This window comes from Vigna unguiculata, chromosome 11, assembly GCF_037176805.1.
Source record: "Vigna unguiculata cultivar grain cowpea cultivar isolate G323 ecotype 2 chromosome 11, ASM3717680v1, whole genome shotgun sequence".
In the NCBI taxonomy this organism is placed as follows: domain Eukaryota; kingdom Viridiplantae; phylum Streptophyta; class Magnoliopsida; order Fabales; family Fabaceae; genus Vigna; species Vigna unguiculata.
This window is the reverse complement of record NC_140802.1, coordinates 34,438,273-34,455,481: the sequence shown is the minus strand read 5'-3', so window position 1 is coordinate 34,455,481 and position 17,209 is coordinate 34,438,273. Positions and strand designations below refer to the sequence as shown.

The window sequence follows — 17,209 nt, the reverse complement described above, 5'->3', positions numbered from 1 at the left end:
GACTTAATTATTGATTTAGTCTTTTAATTTGTTAAGTTAATTTATTTTGATCTTTTTATTATATTTTATTTTAATTTAGTCTTCTAATTTGCTTAAAAAATTCATTTTGGTCAATTAATTATTTAAAAAATTTTATTTTTAAAAAAAATTAATTTAATCTCTCTGTTTAAAATTTTAATTCAATTTAATCTTTTTATTTTTTAAAATAATTTAATAACTAAGTTTAATTACAATTTATAAATACATATTCATTATTTTGTTAAAACTTATATATCAAACCACTCTATTTAAATGTATAAAATCTGTTTTTTATAGTGCTAAAATATTTCAAAACTCAATTATTGTATTTAATGTATTATCTATTTTAGAGTTTGGAAAGTTTTTACCATTTTTTTATGCTTATAAATTGTCTAAATTGTCTCAAATAATTAAAAAGAGAAAGTGTATTTAAATTATGAGTGACCTTGTTTTTTAAGTGGCGAATTAGAGTTTATTGAAAGTTTCTAATCCAGAGTCAAGGATGAGAATGAGATTTTTTTTCAAAACTTATTTTCATTATGTGAATCACGTCGAGATGTTGTCCTTGTATTTAAGTTATCTTTCATCTCAACTCCTAAATAATTAAGAACTACTGAATGCAGGGAAATACTTTCCATTCACCTTCTAAATTGTACAAGTAATTAATTTCTTCAATGTTTTATTTTCTGCACATCTCCATAGAAATATAATTTATTCCAAATATTCTTACAAGATGTGACAATAGCATTCGCTATTTTGAAAAATATTCAATAAACTTAGTTATTATATATTTCACTAATTTAATTCTAAATCTTTCGCCAAATCAGTCCTTACATAATGTGAACCAACAATTTAAGAATTATTTTAAATTGTATCTAATTAATTGATTTACAATCTATTTTTCACCTTGAATATTTATTTAGATAACTGGAGCATATATCCAACTCGATCACTTATTGATTGGCTTTCTTTATGATATGATTAAACTCAATTAAACTTATGTTTTATGTATTTAGTGATAGACTTTGTATATTAAATTTATAGACTAGCTTCACAAGAGTGATTAAATAATAATAATAATAATAATAATAATAATAATAATAATTATTATTATTATTATTATGTAATTATAATTAAATTTATTTTCTTATTCTATATTAAAAAAAATTTAAATATGAAAATTTTTAATTTTTAAATATTAAATAACATTCTCTATTTTTTAAAAGAATTTATTCTAAAAACAATTCATAAAAGTATATTTTGGAATTATAAATTGTAATAAAAATAAATTTAAAATCTACTATTCAATTAACTTAATAAAATGTATAAAAACAAAAATCAAGTGAGTTTAATTGAATTTAGAAAAAATAATCCAAAAGCTCAACCTATCAAATGTAAGAATTTTTAATTAAATAGGATAACAAGTTTACCAAAAAACATCACCAACGATGGCTTATTCCTAACTAATTTATTCTTACACTATCTTGTTTTCATCAATCTCTAAAGGTAATTTTCCCTTAAAAATATTCAATAAATCAGTTTAATAAATTACTTTCAAAGCCAATGTGGTGGTTGTATTCACCAAAATCCCACATCTATTAATATGAAAGAGAACAATAGAAAAGTACTATCAAAATAAAAAAAATAAAGAGTTATTTTTGAGTTGTCACCCCAACTTAATATCTCTCTTGAATATATGAAGACTTGAGTAGTTGTATGTCACCAAGCAATTTTATTAATAAAAATTGGTTATGTAATTTTGTTCATAAGAAGTTATACGAGATTTGTAATTTTTGCCAAAAATATCACATGTTGAACAAAATTTACGATAATATAAATTAAAATAAAATAAAATTTATTTTAATAATTGTTAGTTTTGTTTGAATGTACTAATAGCAAAATATATTTGAGCATTTGTTTGACATGTTTCTATTAAGTGAAAAATTATGGTTAAATGCAATTAATCTTAAATAATCACCTTAGAAATTTAAATTTATACAGCAAAAATTAAGATGAAGAAAATTCTAATTGTATATTAAGGTTAATCTTCATTTTAATAAAAATTAAGATACACATAATTATTAAAGATCAAACACATTTTTAATTACTTTAAATATTCAAATAAAACTAATGAAATTATTTTTTTTTATTGAGACTAGAATTTTTTTATACTAAAAATAAAATATATTAATATCTATTATATATATATATATATATATATATATATATATATATATATATATTAACTTGATAAAATGATCTCTTTAATTTTCTCTAAATTATATTCTATTTTAATGTAAGATAAATATTAAGAAATTTAAATATAAACTGAAATTTCACTTAATACACAAAGACTAAACAAGATAAAAATAAAAATTCTAACAAATTTATTAGTTCAACTTTTAGATGGGACATAATATTTTTTTCTTATATATGAATTTCACATGACATATGTAGTAAATACTTTTTGAAAGTTCCATCAATATATAGAACAGAAAATTAAACTCAAACGGAAAGAAAACAATACATTTATGATAGAGATAAATAGTAGTTCTTCTCATGAACTCGTTTTGCAGCAGTAACACACTAGGGATAAACCTCAATGATAGACACTAATCCCAGTGTGGGAGTAATGTTGTAGTTACTGAAACCAGCAGAGAAAATGAGGTTGGCCCACTGTTTCTCATATCTTTCTTTTCCACCGAACAACATAATCATCTGCATATCAAAGAAAAACTGCGTCTCAGTTAATTCATGGTCTTCCTTCTTATTCTCCATCACAATATCTATGATAAGAATCCTTCCCTCGCTAGCTATTGCCTCCTTGCAATTTTTCAGTATTTTCACACATTCCTCGTCCTTCCAGTCATGCAATACCCACTGTTTATTGTCAAAGTAAAAAAGATAAGAATCACACAACATATTTTATGATAATATATATATAGAGAGAGAGTGTATATTTACCTTCAACATGATGGAATCAGCATGAGGAATTGCTTCAAACATGTCCCCTCCAACATATTTTATGTTCTGAGTTTCTTCCAAGCCTGCTACAACATGTGGGAGATCAAATACAATGCACTTTAGCTGTGGGAAGGAGTCAACAATGACCTTAGCCATAGTCCCTGTTCCTCCTCCAACATCAACCAATGATTCTGTTCCCTCCAACAATCTCTTATACTTCTCAATCACCACAGTGGAAACCAGTCGACTGTCCATAGCCATCATATCATTGAAACGGTGATTGAAATTAGGATCACGCCCAGCAAAATCCCAACATCCCATACCATTTTCACTTTGAAACGGTGAAGGGGTTTCATTTGTGAACCAGGTAGAGAATTGAAACCATGGATTGATCATAACTGGATCAAATATTAATTGCAGCACACATCTCATACTAAAGGGATGGTCCTTTAGGAGTAATGTAGATGCATCAGTTAGCACATACATCACTTCACCCTCATTTGGGGTGCCATGGTGTTCAGAGAAGAAACCGGAATGAGTCAAAATTCTCATCAAACGGCTGATAAAGGAAGTCTTGGAAGGGTGGATAGGTAATGAAGCAATGAGTTGTGAGAGTGGCATAGGTTGGCCATAGTTGTGTATGATATCTGCTATCCCCAACTCAATAGCAGACTTAAGAGACAGAGAGCTTATGAATTTGAAAATGTGATTCCAAACATGGGTTTGAGCTCGAAGCAATTTTGAAGCATGCACTTCACCCTGGGTTTCCATGTAAAACTTTTGTAGTTTGTGTGCTATTAAATCTCATATTAGCTCGGTGTATTTATAATGACCAAAAGGTGCGCTACATAAATATCTTGGTGCTATTGCTACTAATAGTAACTTTAAGAAAAACTGTATTTTCATAACCAATTTCTTTCAATAGTTAGTAGATAACTTTTTTATCATTAAATAATAAAAAATATAAATAAAATTTTAAATAACATAATAATACGCATAATTCCACAATAATAAATATTATTGACATTTGAAGAAATGATATTGTTTTATAGTAATTATTTTAAGGGTTAAATATGTTTTTGGTCCTTTAATTTAAAATGAATTTTGGAATTAATTCATTTCGAAATTTTGAAACAATTTAGTTCTTCATCCTTCGAAATACGTGAATTTAGTCGTTTTACTTAGATTTTTGTTAAGTATATTTGACATTTCAAGCACGTTTCATAATAGTATTTAACTTAACATTAAAGTAAAAATGAGTCAAACAATATAAAATATAAATACAATCTTGAAATGCGTATGAAACATCAAATAAACCTAACAAAATTTAATTAAAAGGACTAAATTCAAGTATTTCGAAAGATGAAAGACTAAATTGGACCAAAGTTTCAAAATAGACTAATTCCAAAATTCAATAAAAATTAAGGGACCAAAATCATATTTAACCCTTATTTTAAATATTAAATATGATGATATGATAAAGGAAAGTTAGAATAGATGGTGAAACGACTTGTCGTACATAAGAACAAAATAAAACGTCTCCACTCCCATACCAAACTTCCTTTTCAAACATGTTATTTATGAATTATAGATATTTATATTTTTACCATTAAATTAATATTAACTTATATGAACAAAATATTTAATTTTTATTATTAGAAAATTGAATACGAAAAGGTATACTATATAAATATATCTCGATACTTTACTAATAGTAACTTGAATACAAATTATATTTTCGTAACCAATTTTCCTTTAAATATTTATTAGATAACATTTTTCCAAATTTAATAATAATAAATATAAACAAAATTTTAAATTAAAATAATAATACTGATAATAATGATGATAACGATGATTATGATCATAATGATGATGATAATGATAAAATCATCAATTTGAACAATACTATGTGGATCACACTCATTATAATAGATAAGCATGGGATAAGAGAAATTTAAAGATGGATGGTTTGGCACACATAAGAAGAAAATAAATCCTCTCCCTAAAAGAATGACAAATAAATTTGTCTCGATAGATATTGTTTGAATCCATTCTGATTTTGATAAGGATATCTCACTTTGACAAGAATATAAGTATTAGTAATATCCAATTCTAAATTGGATATGAGGATTAGATGAGTGTGTACATATTCATTTCTTTCTCATCCTCAAATCCGTTTTCATTTTAAATAATCAAAAGACTCATTGAGTATTAGGTAACTTAAAAATTCTATATTCTGTATTATCTCATGTCCTTAGTTATATTTCATTTGGATACCTATTATTTTTCTTTTACGATGAAAATTTTTATTCTTTCTCAATTGTTGTTTGACATGTTCAATATTCATAATGATTACTCAAATCTTTAAAATATTTTTTCTCTAATTTCAATCTTTTGCACATTTTAGTCTCTAAGTTATAAGACTAAAATAATTGTTGTATGGAATAGAAGTTTTGTAACCTTAGGGTATGGATTGTAATGACCTTTTTCTACTACTTCTACTTAAAAATATTTGTGTCAACCACAACATTATATGCAATAAGGACATATGATAATCAAAATACACCTAGAGTTGTCAATTATAATGAAAAATATTAAGTTACCCTTATAAGATTTTCACTTTCTAGATGAGTTTTCTTTGAAATGAACAAGGTCACACTACTATATAATCCCTATGTATAATTACAAATAATTGTCAATTGAATGAAAAAGAATTTACTATACAAATACAACAATTTTAAAAAAATATACAAGTTAGAAAACTAACCTTTCAATGTATGGGGTCAAGTAAATATTTTTTTGAGTCACTTATCATGTTTGCAAGTATTGCTAGATCTAAACTTTGTGTTCCTAGATTTCTATATGCATTAAGCCTTAACAAATTTATATATGTCTATTTTTTCTTATTTCACACTCAATTTGTCCATGTACCAAACACAATGAATTATAAGTAAAATATAATTATTATAACAACGAAAACATAAATAAAAATTGACTTACATGGCCCATTTATATAATTGAAACATTTGGCACGAAAATATATATATATATATATATATATATATATATATGAAAATAGCATTATCGACCCTAAAACTTTGTTGTCCCAATGTTTCTACAAAGGTTTTGCTCTTCGACCTCGGTAATATCATTACAAGAAATTCTTTAACTATCAAAAAAAATTTATCACCAAAAATAAATTTATTAATTAAACTACATTTAAAGACAAAATTTATCAAAAAAAATAAATCCGCTGATAAAATTTGTTGTAAATTAAAATTTGAATTATTATTTGTTGGAAAGGTAATATAAAATTGTTATTATTGACCAATTTTTCCGTCGTAAATTATATCGTTAAAATAGCGCTACATTTCTTGTTGTGACTCGTGGTGAAATCCATTAGTAATGGAATTTTGTAAAATCTGTCAACACAAATGGGCGTTGAATTTTCTGCTAACTTAAAATTGAAATTACTAATTGTTAGATGATATAATATTGTGTTTAATAATTCGTCTCGGCCAAGCGACTCCAACGCCACAGAGATCGCCGCCATCGGAGTTCTCACGCACCTCCACGCGCCGCCGCAAGCTCCGGCAGCCGCCACCTTTCCGCCGGTCGTTTTCCGCGCCGATCAACTTCGCCTGAATCGCCTTCTTGAGCTCTTTTTGAATCTGTGGTTGTTGTTTCAATCGGAGCACCTTGAATTTTTAGGGTTTCTCCCTCTATGGCTTCTTCCGCTGCCAATTCGGGTGTGTCATCTTCAAGCACTCCGCTGTCTGAACCCTCTGTTTATACCAACTACGTCAATGTGCATTTATCCATTGATAAGTTGGATGGCACAAATTACGCGACATGGGCATCCGATATCAAACTTTGGCTCAAGAGTCAAGGATATGAAGATCATCTCACCCAGAGTGTAACTACAGTTGCTGCAGATGAAGTTTCTCGCTGGACGAAAATTGATGCCCAATTATGCATCGTCATTAAGTCCACCATTAACTCTTCGCTGAAACAAATGTTTCATTCATATGAAACATGTTCAGACGTTTGGGCACAGGCCAAGTTGTTATACACCAATGACACTCAGGGTCTTTATGGTGTTTGTCAGGATCTTTTCAAAGTTGTTGCTCCGTAGAGTCCTGGACCCATGGCTGAATATTTGGGCAAAATTCATGCCCTTTTGCATGAGTTAAATGAGTTATTGCCTCCGGCCTCCACTCCAGCTGAAGAACTTGAGCAACGGTCAAAGTTCTTTATGTTGTTGGCATTACATGGTCTTTCTGATGAATATTCCCATGTTCGCGACCAGATTTTGGGGTCTCCTGTTGTGCCCAACTTCACTACTACTAGTTCTGCCCTTTTACGTGTGCCAAGAAAACAAATCATTGATACATCTACTTGTGCTGATGATTCCTCAGTCTTGGTCTCTTAGCGGGATGATCGCAATCGTTCTCGCAAGCCGAGAAAAGGGACGACCCAAGTGTGACCATTGTGGCAAATTAGGCCACAAGATTGACAAATGTTATGCTCTACATGGACGTCCTCCTTGGTCTGCTGCAGTAGTTCACTCTGATCCTCCTCCCCGATCAGCGACTGTGGATCCTGCTTCATCTGATACCACAGGGCACCCTGCCATTTTCAACGACTTTCTCAAATGGTATGAGGAACGTCAGAGTTCTAGTTCCACTACATCTGCCTCTGTTGCACGCACAGGTACATCATTCGTTGGCCTGACTCACTCTGATTCTCTTGGTCCTTGGGTTCTTGACTCAGGCGCCACAGACCATATTACTGGTAATAAATCTTTGTTTTCTTCTTTGTCTTGTCCGGATCATTTACCCTCAGTTACAATGGCTGATGGGTCTAGAGTCTCATCTCATGGTGTTGGTACTGTTAATATTTTTCCATCCATATCCATTGATCATGTTCTTTATGTTCCTGGGTCTCCATTCAATTTATTATCTGTCAGTCGGCTAACTCGTTCTCTTGATTGTATTATTTCTTTTACCAAAGATTATGTTTGTTTACAGGACCGGAGTTCGAGACACATGATTGGCACCGGATGTGAGTCTCATGGTCTGTATCATCTTCGTCCTCCTTCACATGTTGGCGCAGCTATGGAATCACCATCCCTTCTTCATGCACAATTTGGTCATCTCAACCTTGCCAAACTGCAACAACTTGTCCCCAACTTGTCCAAGTTATCTAGTTTGTCGTGTGAGTCTTGTCAATTAGGAAAGCATAGTCGTAGTTCGTTTCCTTGTAGTGTCTCACAACGAGCTTTGTCCCCTTTTGCATTAGTTCATTCGGACATTTGGGGACCTAGTCGTGTTAAGTCTACTTTAGGTTTTCAGTATTTTGTTACTTTTATTGATGATTATTCAAGATGTACTTGGTTATATTTAATGAAAAATCGTTCTGAGTTGTTCTCTATTTTTCAATCATTCTTTCATGAAATTAAAACACAGTTTGGGGTTTTTATTCGAAATTTGCAGAGTGATAATGGTCGTGAATATCTCTCTCAATTCTTCAAACATTTTATGGCTTCTCAGGGCATTCTTCATCAAACATCATTCGTTTATACACCCCAACAAAATGGAGTGGCTGAGTGCAAGAATAAGCACCTTATTGAAACAACTCGCACTCTTTTAATTCATGGTACAGTTCCTTCACATTTTTGGGGTGATGCGGTTCTTACTGCATGTTATCTTATTAATCGCATGCCTTCTTCAGTCTTGCATAACCAAGTTCCTCATTCTATTTTATTTCCTCACGACCCTCTTCACCCTTTACCTCTTAAAGTCTTTGGGTCCACATGTTTTGTTCATGATTTTAGTCTTGGCTTGGATAAGTTGTCTCCGAGAGCCCACAAATGTGTCTTGTTAGGATTCCCCCGCTCACAAAAAGGGTATAAGTGTTTCTCTCCTTCCCTCAACCGTCATTTTATCTCCGCTGATGTCACCTTTGACGAGTCTTCTTTTTACTTCACACACCCCTCTTCTCGTTGTGAGCCACCATCTACTACTATAGATATCCTTGTTATGTGTGATCCTTCTAGTGTGCCCACTTCCAGTGCCACCTCGGATTCTCCTCAGCCACCTCCGAGTGTACCTATTGCGGATAGACCACCTCTTCAGGTTTATAGCAGAAGACATCGTTGCCAACCACCAACACATGACTCACATCAAGTGCCGAGTTATTTGTCTCCTCTGGTTCCAACAACTGAGTCTGATCTTCCCATTGCCCTTCGTAAAGGTATGCGTTCTACCCGTAATCATTCCCCTCATTATGCTGCTTTGAGTTATCATAGAATCTCTCCATCTTTCTATACATGCCTTTCGTCTATTTCCTCTTTGTCAATTTCAAAATCTTTAGGTGATGCATTAGCCCACCCTGGTTGGCGTCAGGCCATGCTTGATGAATTGAGTGCTCTCAGGCATAGTGGAACATGGGATCTTGTTCAATTACCATTCGGGAAATCTGTTGTTGGTTGCAGGTGGGTCTATGCTATCAAAGTTGGCCCTGATGGTACTGTTGACCATCTCAAAGCTCGCCTTGTTGCCAAAGGTTACACACAGATCTTTGGTTTGGATTATGGTGATACTTTTTCTCCAGTGGCCAAGATGGCATCTGTTCGCTTATTCATTGCCATGGCTGCTCTTCGCCAATGGCCTCTTCACCAACTTGTTGCCCGGGGCTTGACCCTGTGGAGCAAACGCGGCGGGGATTGCAAGAGGGGGTGGCAAGAAAGCAGGTTGGGCACTTATTGATTTCACCAACTTGATGTCAAAAATGCATTCCTCAATGGCGATTTGAATGAAGAAATTTATATGGAGCAACCTCCGGGTTTTGTTGCTCAGGGGGAGTCTTCTGGATTGGTTTGTCGTCTTCACAAATCTTTATATGGCCTAAAGTAGTCTCCTCGGGCCTGGTTTGGAAAATTCAGTAGTGTTGTTCAACAATTTGGCATGTCTCGCAGTGAAGTGGATCATTCAGTTTTTTATCGTCACTCTAATGCTGGATGTATCTACTTAATAATGTATGTTGATGACATTGTTCTCACAGGAAGCGACAACCTTGGCATCTCCCTCTTAAAGCAACATCTTTGTCATCATTTTCAGACCAAAGATCTTGGAAAACTCAGGTATTTCTTGGGTATTGAAGTAGCACAATCCAATAGTGGTATTGTCATATCTCAGAGGAAATATGCATTGGATATTCTGGAGGAAACTGGATTAATGAATTCTAAAGCGGTAGAAACACCCATGGATCCTAATATTAAACTTCTACCTAAACAGGGGGAGCCTTTCTCAGATCCTGAACAGTACAGACGGTTAGTTGGAAAGTTGAATTATCTTACTGTTACTCGTCCTAATATTTCCTTTGCTGTTAGCGTGGTGAGTCAATTCCTTAATTCCCCATTTGAAGAACATTAGAATGCAGTTATTCGCATATTAAAATATATCAAATGCTCTCCTGGAAAAGGTTTACTATATGATTCCAACTCTGATACAAAAGTTGTATGTTATTCAGATGCTGACTGGGCAGGATCTCCTTTCGACAGAAGATCTACTTCCGGATATTGTGTCTTAATTGGTGGTAATTTGATCTCTTGGAAGAGCAAGAAACAAAGTGTTGTGGCAAGATCTAGTGCAGAAGCAGAATATAGAGCTATGGCTTTAGCCACATGTGAACTTGTTTGGCTTAAGCAATTGCTTCAAGAATTGCAATTTGGAGATGTCACTCAAATGACACTCATATGTGTCAATCAGGCTGCTCTTCATATTAGCTCTAATCCTGTCTTTCATGAGAGGACCAAACACATTGAAATTGACTGTCACTTCATTCGAGAAAAAATCCTATCCGGGGACATCAAGACCGAGTTTGTCAACTCAAGTGATCAATTAGCAGATATTTTCACTAAGTCTCTTCGAGGACCTAGAATTGATTATCTTTGTAACAAGCTTGGTACATACGATTTGTATGCACCAGCTTGAGGGGGAGTGTTAGATGATATAATATTGTGTTTAATAGTTGGGCTCAGCCCATTATGTATTTCTAGGATTTGGCCTATTATCAATATAAATAAACTGTCCTTTGTGTAGGGTTTACACAAGGGAGATTAATCCCAAAACCCTATTTTATCTTATTTTACACTAACGAACAAATTTGTTGGTAAATTAGGCACAAAATTTCCTACTAAAATAAAATTTGGATTACTAACAAAAAACTCTACTAATAAATTGGGCACCAAATTTCCCACCAAATCTGACGAAATATATTTATAAATGAATTATAGATGTCTAAAAAAAAGAGAATGAGTGGAAGAAGAAGGAGCAAAAGAAGTTAGAGGGGAGGAGGAGGAGGAGAAGAAGGAGAATGAGAGGATTTAAAGGCGATGCAATGGTGTTCGACGATGCAGCGATGATGGCGGTGGTGACACAAGGACAATAGTGCGACGTTGGCTGTAGAATGACGTCAGCGGTCGAGGTCGTTGTGGTAGTAGAGGAGAAAAAGGAAGATTAAGATAGGGAAGAAGAGGATGAGCTAGCAATGGTAGCGACAAAGCTAGAGGGCGATAGCAGTAGCTTTGTGAAAGGAAGAGGAGGAGGGGAGGAGGAATTGGAAGAAAAAGAAATGGAAAAATCAAAGGAAGAAGAAAAAGAATGGAGAGGAAGAAGATGAAGTAGATTGTGATATTTATGAACGAATTTTACTGACAAAATTTTGGTCACTGGTAATTACCGACGAACTTGAGAGTGCAAAAATGCAAAAGATGTTGAAACCAAGACATTCAAATTAAGCTCCAAAAGCTAAAGTATGTTGAGTTTGTAGCGTAAGAGTTGAGGAAGTGTAATTTAAGACTATGGATAGAAAATTCTCACTTAGTTCCTAAATTAGATTTTGCTAAAATCCTTATAATGTTGATTTTTTTATTCCTTGAATATCATACTTTGATGTAATTATTTTATGTCTAATGAAAGATAATGTTTGTTAATTTTTTTAGTATGATTATTATTTTTTATATATTTTAAATTATGATTATTTAAAAATAATATTGAATTATAAAATAATAAATATATGTGGACAATAATAATAATAAGATATATAAATTACAACATTTAATAATAGCGGCAAAGATTGTAATATAATGTGAATTGTGACAATTTTAAGTGTCATTATTTTCAATATATTTAATTTTATTTAACAAATTACGGCGGTTTTAACTTTCGTAATTTACCTCAGGAAACCACCACTTTATACAATGTAAAACATGATAGTTCACTTAAAACCATCACATTATGCTTTATAGTGACATGAATTGCGGCGGTTTTTGAAACCGCCATAAGCATAAATTTTGGTAGTTAAAACCATCATATTTTACAAAAATAACCACCACATTCAATTCATATATTTTTAGGACATAATTAGAACAAGTTCAGAGAGAGTTTAATAATTAAGCATTTCCTAAAAATATTGGGTTGCCTCCCAGCAAACACTCTTTTAACGTCCTTTTAGCTTGACGCCTGATATCCACTGTGATTTTTTTTTCTTTTTGGTGGGTTGTCTGTTAAACCAATACCATATGCTTTCTTATGGCTTATCTTCATTTTAATCAATACCTTGCACTCACAAGAACACAAAAGATACTCGAAAAAACAGGTTATCCCAATTTTATATAAACAAAAATTTGAAAACTACAAATAAACATAAAAATAACAAAGAAAAAAGTGAAAGTATAGAAACAAAGAAAAAAAAACATAAGCACATCAACCAAACAATAATTCTAATATGCAAAAATGATTAAACAAATTTCCTAAATAACCTCACAGAACTATCTCTTGTTGCAAAATTACTTAGTACTCTCATTTGCGATGAATACTACTTTCCATGTTCTCTAAGATTAGACACACAGATGTCTCTTGTAATGCCTATCTAAGTTAGACATACCTTACCAAATCTCTTGGACTAAGCATGCATCAAAATTTGCATTATAACCATAATAGTGGAGTCCAAACACACAATCCCATTTCTGATAATTGCAATATTTTGTTTCATTTGATTAGTTAGGCTACTAAAATTCCATGTTTAGGACCTTCCAACAACTAGATCATGTTTTAAGGCATATCCCGAGACAAACATTAAGCACAAATTAAATGAATGGAAATCATAAACATCTATAAACCAACTACATAAAAGAAAAAAAAACATATAACAAAGTTTAAAAGAGATATAAATGCCCAAATTGCCTTGTGATTAAACACAAGTCCCCAACAACGACGCCAAAAACTTGTTATAAGATTGGCAAGTGTACGAAATCGTACAAGTAATAAAATGCAAACTCCAAGTATCATTTCACAATAGACTTGTTAAATGTAACTTCCCTTTCAAGATGCCACGTCTCATTTTATAATTGCCAAAATTCCAAAAATGTAAAACTCATATACCACCTATGAAATAGAAAACTTCACAGTATGTTTTTTTTTTTTCAATAACTAGTTGCCAAAAAAGGGATCTGAACAAAACTTTATTATTTAAAATAAGGCATTAATACAATAAACCAAACTAATTTAAGTCGTCAAAACAAAAACTCATTACAAGTTATTTCAAGTTCAAAACTAAATCAAACTACTACATTTTCCTTATTCAAAAGTAAACACTTCAAAATGCTTTTTATAAAGTTTCCCAGAAAGCTTTCCCACGAATTCCTCATGACTATATATGCTTCTCCGCTATCATCTACATCCACATATGTTCCGTACAATACACACGTTATATCATCATCGCACAAACACAAACAATACACAAAAATAAGGGTGAGCTAACCAATAAAAACTCATACAATAGTGTATTACCCACATATAACTCATTGTGCATTACCCCTATCACATGTTTCCACACATATAACATAATACCACCAAGTAATATCCAACAATACAACATTCTCTCATAATCAACCACTATACATTTCCTTCACGACAACACCTCTTGAAAAGGGTCTTTCACCTGCTTTCCATAGACTTACAAGAAACAAATCTACCCGCTCGACAAAGCCTTGGGTAAGAGCACTCTCGCTAAGCTCATGCCAAAGATTTATGGCTGAAAGAAACCCTTTTACCCTAACTCGATAAAGCCCTTTGGGCAAAAGAACCATTTTGGCTTTACAGTTATTGGAGAATTCATTTTGCCCCATCATATATGTATACACATACATACAAGATCTCATCACAAGATCAAACATACATCAACTCATCATGCAATTACATCATCATAAGATTAACCATACATCATCATCATATCATAACTCAAGCATTATTTCCTTACACTTAAGGATTTTAACATACAACTCACCCAAAAGTTTTGCACAAAATAGTATAGAACCAAAAACATTTTTAAACCAGCAACAACACCATGTGTTTAAAAAAGCTGCAACAACAAAACAACAAGTTACACAGGTGACTGGTGGATGTTTCCACAACTTGTGGTTTTAGCTGCAGAATACAAAAATGTGAACCAACAAGTTTCATAGGTGACCAATGGATTTTTCCATAATTTGTGGATTTGGCTTCGAAGATGCAAGACTCAAATCAGGAACAAAAATTCACCCATGCATTGACACAACTCATGAATTCTTAATAAACACATAAAATTTTACTACACTTGAACCCAAATTAGTAGTACGCTTGGAACCATACTCACTCCAAGAACCTTACCCAAGACCCCAAATTTAACCAAATCATGTTACTCCAACACAATTCATAATTTCATCATCGCGAGGAAACATCTACCATTGCTATTACACCATGGATTTCCCATATGCTCAAGAATAACAAAAAACAATTTTATTCCATACAACATTTAACATCTACTTTTCTAAACGGGAAATTTAGTCCATCAACTACTCTAAATAAAATTTTCAATCAACTTACTTGTAAACGCCCTACACTTCACAAAAAAAAAAAAACCAAAGGCACATCCAAAGACCCATTATCAAATCATGCCTATTTCAATCATCATTAACACTTTAAAGGAAAACAAGTTCCATTTATAACCATTGCACTAACCTCAAATAAATTCACATGGTAACAAGATGAAGATCAAAATCCTTAATTTCCCCCATTGGTTCATCCAAACCAAAAATTATAGTAATTAAATTAAACATCTTAACCCCACTATCAAATAACGAATTTTTCTTCCATAAGAACATGAAAAATATTCCTCCCTTACAATTCCATATTTCAACTGCACATATTTCTTGACACATAAACACAAAACAATGAGAACAAGGCTTAGCACCCCTTACACCAAAAACGTAAGCCAAAGATGCATTTCACAATCCCTTCATTCTATAAATCAATTTACAATCATTTCTCTACACATAATCATGTAATATCAAGAAAATGGTTTAACACCCCTTATCTTAAGAATCCAAAAATGTACTTCACAATACCACCACATATTCATCTCCTAAAATTTGAATTCTCCACTAAAATCACTTTTTAGCATCTCATAATCAAACTTCAACATGTATCCACATGTAATCATATAATAAGCACAAGGTTAACTCCCTTTACACCAAAAACCCAACCTTCTTTTACCAGAAGGATAAACACTTCTAATCTCATATCCAAGGCATAAATCACATAAACAAATAATCATAGATACAAGGTGTAGCTCCCCTTACACAAAAACTTAACCCAAAAGTACACTCCACAATTCCTCCATTCCATAAATCAAGTAATATTAAGAAAATGGGTTAGCACCTCTTACCTGACATTCCTACAACAAGACCATTGCCTTTGCTCTAAGCTTTTTTGTCTTCACATCTTAACCAAACTCCGCTCTTTCTCTCTCACTAACACATATTGACTCACCTCCCTTTACAACCCCAATTTTTAAATTGAAAGAAAATCGTTTTGTTTTCCCTTAATAGACAATGTTAAAAACTAAAAAATATATAAATATTTTGGACTGAACAATTTATGATCCAACCTTTTTCTCTCCCAACTCAACGTTACTTTCATGCCCACAAGATTCACCTTAATTTCTGATTAATCAGTAAGTTAATTCTCATGCTTGTGTCCGTATACAATGAATTTGCCTCAACTTTTCACCTTCCAAGGTGCACCACAAAATTATCAAAAAGAAAGTCAATATTTCTACCCTTTTTACTCTAGCAAAGGTTCAAACTTGCCACTTCCAAGTTCCAACCTAACACTCCAAACCATATCAACTACCTGATCTTTCTTATCAACCACACGCACAACAACATACAATAACATTCACATCTTTAATGCATTCGAGAAAATAAAATTATAAGCATGCCAATTGAATTATTTACTTATTTTTAACTTAAATAATACTCCTCACGCCAATTATCATTCTTGTAATAATAATTATTTTTCCCGAGTCTTACATGAAACACTTGGCAACTATTACAATTTATAACTCAATTAGACAACAAATTTCACAAAAACTAAAATAAAACTTTTTTTATATTTTTATCAAACATATGGTGTGCAACAATATATGATAAAGACTTCACTGGGATTGAGTTTCAGGATCCAATTCAAAGCAAAAACACCAAACAATGTTCTTCTCATTTCTACTCTAGCATTCACACCTTATGCAATAAGCCCTAATGTCTTAGCGACAAGTCTAAACATGAATAATAAAAACTCCAATGTTTTAGCAATTTTTATTATAAGTTCACATTAATGATCAAAATTTTGATGTTATGATTGACCAATGATGTACTCTATGTATAGATGCACAATCAATTAGTTGTCTACTCTAGTCTAGGTTCTAATATCATGTCCAATAATTAGAGACTCACAAATATGCAATCAATAATTATCATGCAGTTAAAACAGGAATAGAAAACAAAAGTGATGAAAAACAATTTATTGAATAGTAAAATTCACAAAGAGTTAAGGATACGTTACACCCAACCCCCATGAATGAGGGAGTTAGCTACTCCTTAACATTCTGAATACTAGAATAATGATGAAGATGAATGCCTTCAGCCTTGAGAATACGCCTATACCTTCTTTCCCTCTCTCCCCCAAAGGGTGTTTTTCCCCAAAAGAGTTTTCTTTTTGCCTAAAGGGTTTTCCATTTTGTAACATCCTTACTAGATATTACTTATTTAAAATTTGTAGAAGTAATTAGTATATCTAGGCAATCATGATGTGTAAGCTAGGAGGTTGAGTGTTGGATAACC

At 32.2% G+C, this 17,209-nt stretch overlaps 1 protein-coding gene and 1 pseudogene across 1 annotated transcript; one reads left to right on the top strand and one right to left on the bottom strand.

Annotated features, from left to right (window-relative positions):
* Window positions 1-2,384: 2,384 nt before the first annotated feature.
* On the bottom strand, window positions 2,385-3,759 carry LOC146881837 (trans-resveratrol di-O-methyltransferase-like). The gene is made up of 2 exons (XM_085668733.1): window positions 2,983-3,759; window positions 2,385-2,898 (listed from the first exon to the last, which is right to left on the bottom strand). Exons 1-2 carry the CDS (start codon window positions 3,751-3,753, stop codon window positions 2,605-2,607), a joined length of 1,065 nt encoding a protein of 354 aa, XP_085524859.1. The 5' UTR covers window positions 3,754-3,759; the 3' UTR covers window positions 2,385-2,604.
* A 3,373-nt stretch (window positions 3,760-7,132) lies between these two features.
* Window positions 7,133-7,976, top strand: LOC146881836 (uncharacterized; annotated as a pseudogene).
* The last annotated feature ends 9,233 nt before the right edge of the window (window positions 7,977-17,209 follow it).

Bases quoted from the DNA above. Each gene is read 5' to 3' on its own strand.
- LOC146881837 (XM_085668733.1), bottom strand. From the start codon at position 3,753: ATGGAAACCCAGGGTGAAGTGCATGCTTCAAAATTGCTTCGAGCTCAA. The intron at 2,899-2,982 runs GTAAATATACAC...GACAATAAACAG, and splicing joins CTGATTCCATCATGTTGAAG to TGGGTATTGCATGACTGGAA.